This window comes from Centroberyx affinis, unplaced genomic scaffold, assembly GCF_046629955.1.
Source record: "Centroberyx affinis isolate AG114_WGS23_722 - 3 ecotype Tasmania unplaced genomic scaffold, CSIRO-AGI_Caff_v1 ptg004742l_1, whole genome shotgun sequence".
NCBI classification, from domain to species: domain Eukaryota; kingdom Metazoa; phylum Chordata; class Actinopteri; order Beryciformes; family Berycidae; genus Centroberyx; species Centroberyx affinis.
In genome coordinates, this window is record NW_027282295.1 from 27,501 (window position 1) to 30,917 (window position 3,417).

The following is a 3,417-nucleotide window of genomic DNA, read 5'->3' on the forward strand; positions in this document are numbered from 1 at the left end:
GGTCTACGACATGATCCACTACTACCTTCACTACGGCTCGCCCAAGAGGGGCTCGTACCTGTACAGCCTGAAGGCCTACCACGTCAAACACCACTTTGAGCACCAGAGAGCAGGTGAGGAGAGGGGAAAAACCATGACATTCAAGTTTTCACCCCTGTTAGATTGTCTGTCTGTCAGCAGGAGATCTCAAAAACTTATGAATGGATTTCCATGAAATTTTGTGGACAGATCGGCCTTGGGCAAACGAACAACTGATTCGATTTTGGTGGTGATCCGGATCTGGGATTTCCACTATCAGACGATTGTTGTTTTTTAGCCATAACTATGAAACCAGCAGATGGAGACTTGATTCCAAATCATAATGGTCTGTACAGGGAAGAAATCAATTTCACTCAAAATTAAAGTGATAAGAATGATGTTTTGGGTGTAACAGCAAGTTGGAGAATTGTTCAGCGCTAGTGAAGGTTTGTGCTGTCTTTCTATCAATCTGCCTCTCTCACCCATCTGTCTTTATCATCTTTATTTCTCCATGCAGGTTTTGGAATCACCTCCACGTTCTGGGACTACCCCTTCAACACAGTCATCCCCGACGAGAAGTTCTAGAGCGGGAACGGCTCGACCGAAAAAAGGGCCGCAGGACTTTTTGTATCATCGCCCCCCCCCCCCTTCCTTAGCAAGCCGCCCGCATGCCATAACCCCCCCCCGCAGCCAAAACCCCCCCGTCTTCAGTCTCCGCAGCCATAGCTTCCACAAGGCAGGAAGATCCAGTTTGTGACAGCCCACTGCAACCGGTCCGCCTCTGCATGCCATAACGCACATCGGCCCACTGCTTGATCCCCGCCAGCCACACATTCTCTACTTGTACTGTTCTGTTCTGTATAGCACACCTGTGCCATTATCATAACCCCGCCCCCCCCCTTTTCCCCTCTCCCCCGCTAGACAAAACTCACCCGTCAGTCATCACCCGGTAGCCGATCGATCTCCATAATGTCACAGCTGGGAGGCGAGTTCATGGAGGGAAAGAGAGGGATACACACACACACAAACATAAGCACACACACGCAGCCACATATTAGATAAATTTAAAAAAAAATGCATGGTATCCAAGCTAAAAACAAAGCTGCTTTTCTTCGTTCCTGAAAAGCTCGACAACAGCAAATATGCGCACACACACACACACACATATACACATACACAAACACACACTGTCCCAGCCTCGCATCACTGTGGGAGAGAGAGAGAAAAGGAAGTGATAGAAGGCGGGTGAACGTAGAAGACTGACAGAGGAGAAGGATGGGGACGAGAGAGTGAGAGAGAGAGAGAGCGTGTGTGTGAGAGAGAGAGAGAGAGCAAACGAGCCCCCCCCAGTCCACACTCTCTTGCCAGGTTCATGCAGCCAACTCAGGAAAAGCAGCCCATCTTTATGCTAAGCCCCCCGGTCCCAGCTCACAGGTCTAAAGCTACCTAGCCACGTTGCTACATCTCACACCGCAGGAGCATCAGCACACTGTAAGAGTTTTATTCACTGTGTTTCTGTAACAGGAAATATTGAACATTTGGTTTCAGATATTTGGATGTGCTGAGATTCATCTGACAGCTTAGATTTAACTTATTAATCATCATAATAGCTGCAAAAGTGAGAAGGCAATATAACGCGGTGCTCTAAATGTTTGAAACCACTTTGGAGACGTATATTTTGTTGTCGTATTTCCTCCGTTTTTCTTTCTTTTTTTCATTAATGATACAGCTGATGTGTTAGAAATGATTTTGTAATGTGTTTTGTACAGAAGAGGAGGTGTTTCTCCCTTCATTGCACAGGCTTTACGTTGTCAGAGAGAGTCGATGTTTTCTTATCGGTTAGATGAAGAGAACGACAGACAGACGATGGATGAATGGGTAGATGCAATTAGATAGAGGGGAAGATGAGTGAATGGATGAATGAATGGATTGGGAAGGTGAAGAAGAGCGTGAGTGGGGAGATGGAGGTATAGATGGATGGATGGAAGCGTGTTGTCACGGTGTCAGAGAGCTGAAGGCATGAGGCCGGCCTATCAGACTTCCTGCTGTGGGGATCCGGGGGTCAAAGGTCACTGGGTCAGCTATGTGACAAATGAAGTTAAGGTGGGTTTCAACCTTCGGGTCCCACCCCAGTCTTTGCCAAACACTGGTTTAGGTGGCCCTGCAGATCCCCCACAGGATGACGATCGATCAGGCATCTGACTGGACAGCAGGGGGTCCTGATAGCGACCGGCGGATCCTCAGACACTCTCTAAACAGCCGGTAACCACGCCGACGACTAAAGCTGAACAAACTTGATTCAAACCCATTTACTTCAGTGCGAATTTGCTACTTCAAAAAATACATTTTTATTCAATTTTTCTAGTTTGAAGACTCACACTGACATAATATAATGTACATAAATTTTTACATATGTACAAATATACAAAATCTGTTTTCAGATATTTTTAAGCTTTTTGGAAAAAGAGTAAAAGTCAGTAAGTCAGAAGGGTGATTCCATTTATATTGCTTTTTGTACACATTCAATGCAGCAATAACTAATTCACCAGAAAAGCCTTGAGTGAGGCTGTCTCACCAAAAAATTGTATCACTGTCTATTAAAACTGTTTTTTTTATAGCATTCACAAGGGCTTGTTGGGTTGGGATCATACTAATTTAACACCAAATATTATATACAACACAGATATCAGCTGATTTAAAAGCACGACGCTGTCTGTCTTATGCTACACAATGCAGCTGATGATGAATGTTCAAGCCATTGTTTTTACCCATGAAGAAGAAATGATGACTATGGTATGATGAAGTGTACCACAAAGACATCGCTTCATAAAGAACCAAAAAATATTTTGTGATATTGATAATGATAGAGGAGATGCTGATGATGAAGACAATGATGATGAAAGAATAATAATAATAATGAGTAATGATTGTGACGGGTGCTTGGCAAAGTGAAAAGATTCCACCTGTTGGAATAAAGTAGTACATACAGATATTATTTATGTATATTTATATGATAAAGAATAAAAAACAACAACTTCTAAGCTTTGATTCTGACATGTGAAATTTTCCTTGTGCTAAATTATGCAGCGTAAAATAATGTTTCCTGAATCTGTTTACCATATCTTATAACTTTTATTTTGGAATTTTAAATGTCTATGCAAATGCAGATGTATTTGTAAATAAATGTCTGTATATTTCTGATGTCTGCCTGTCCTGGTACTTTTTGTTCTATGTCCGTTATTTATTCAAAGGATTAGCTAATGCAGTGGCTTTCAGTTCATCTTTCTGTGACAAACAAAAGCTGAAAGGCAAACACTGGTTCCCACCACTCATACTGTAGACTACAGATGTCATTAAGGAGAACTGGGATATACATTTTACTAGCTACTCAGACTTTTA

The 3,417-nt window shown here is 42.8% G+C and overlaps 1 protein-coding gene across 3 annotated transcripts in view; it reads left to right on the plus strand.

Moving 5' to 3' along the window:
• fa2h (fatty acid 2-hydroxylase) overlaps positions 1–3,174 on the plus strand; it is a 28,352-nt gene extending 25,178 nt beyond the window's left edge. For all 3 annotated transcript variants that reach the window (XM_071544986.1, XM_071544984.1, XM_071544985.1), the window contains 2 exons: positions 1–113; positions 536–3,174. The exon at positions 1–113 is cut by the window's left edge and continues 140 nt beyond it. In XM_071544986.1, the coding sequence (XP_071401087.1) occupies positions 1–113; positions 536–603 (181 nt within the window). In that variant the 3' untranslated portion in view covers positions 604–3,174. The remainder of the gene's footprint in view (positions 114–535) is intronic.
• Positions 3,175–3,417: the final 243 nt, after the last annotated feature.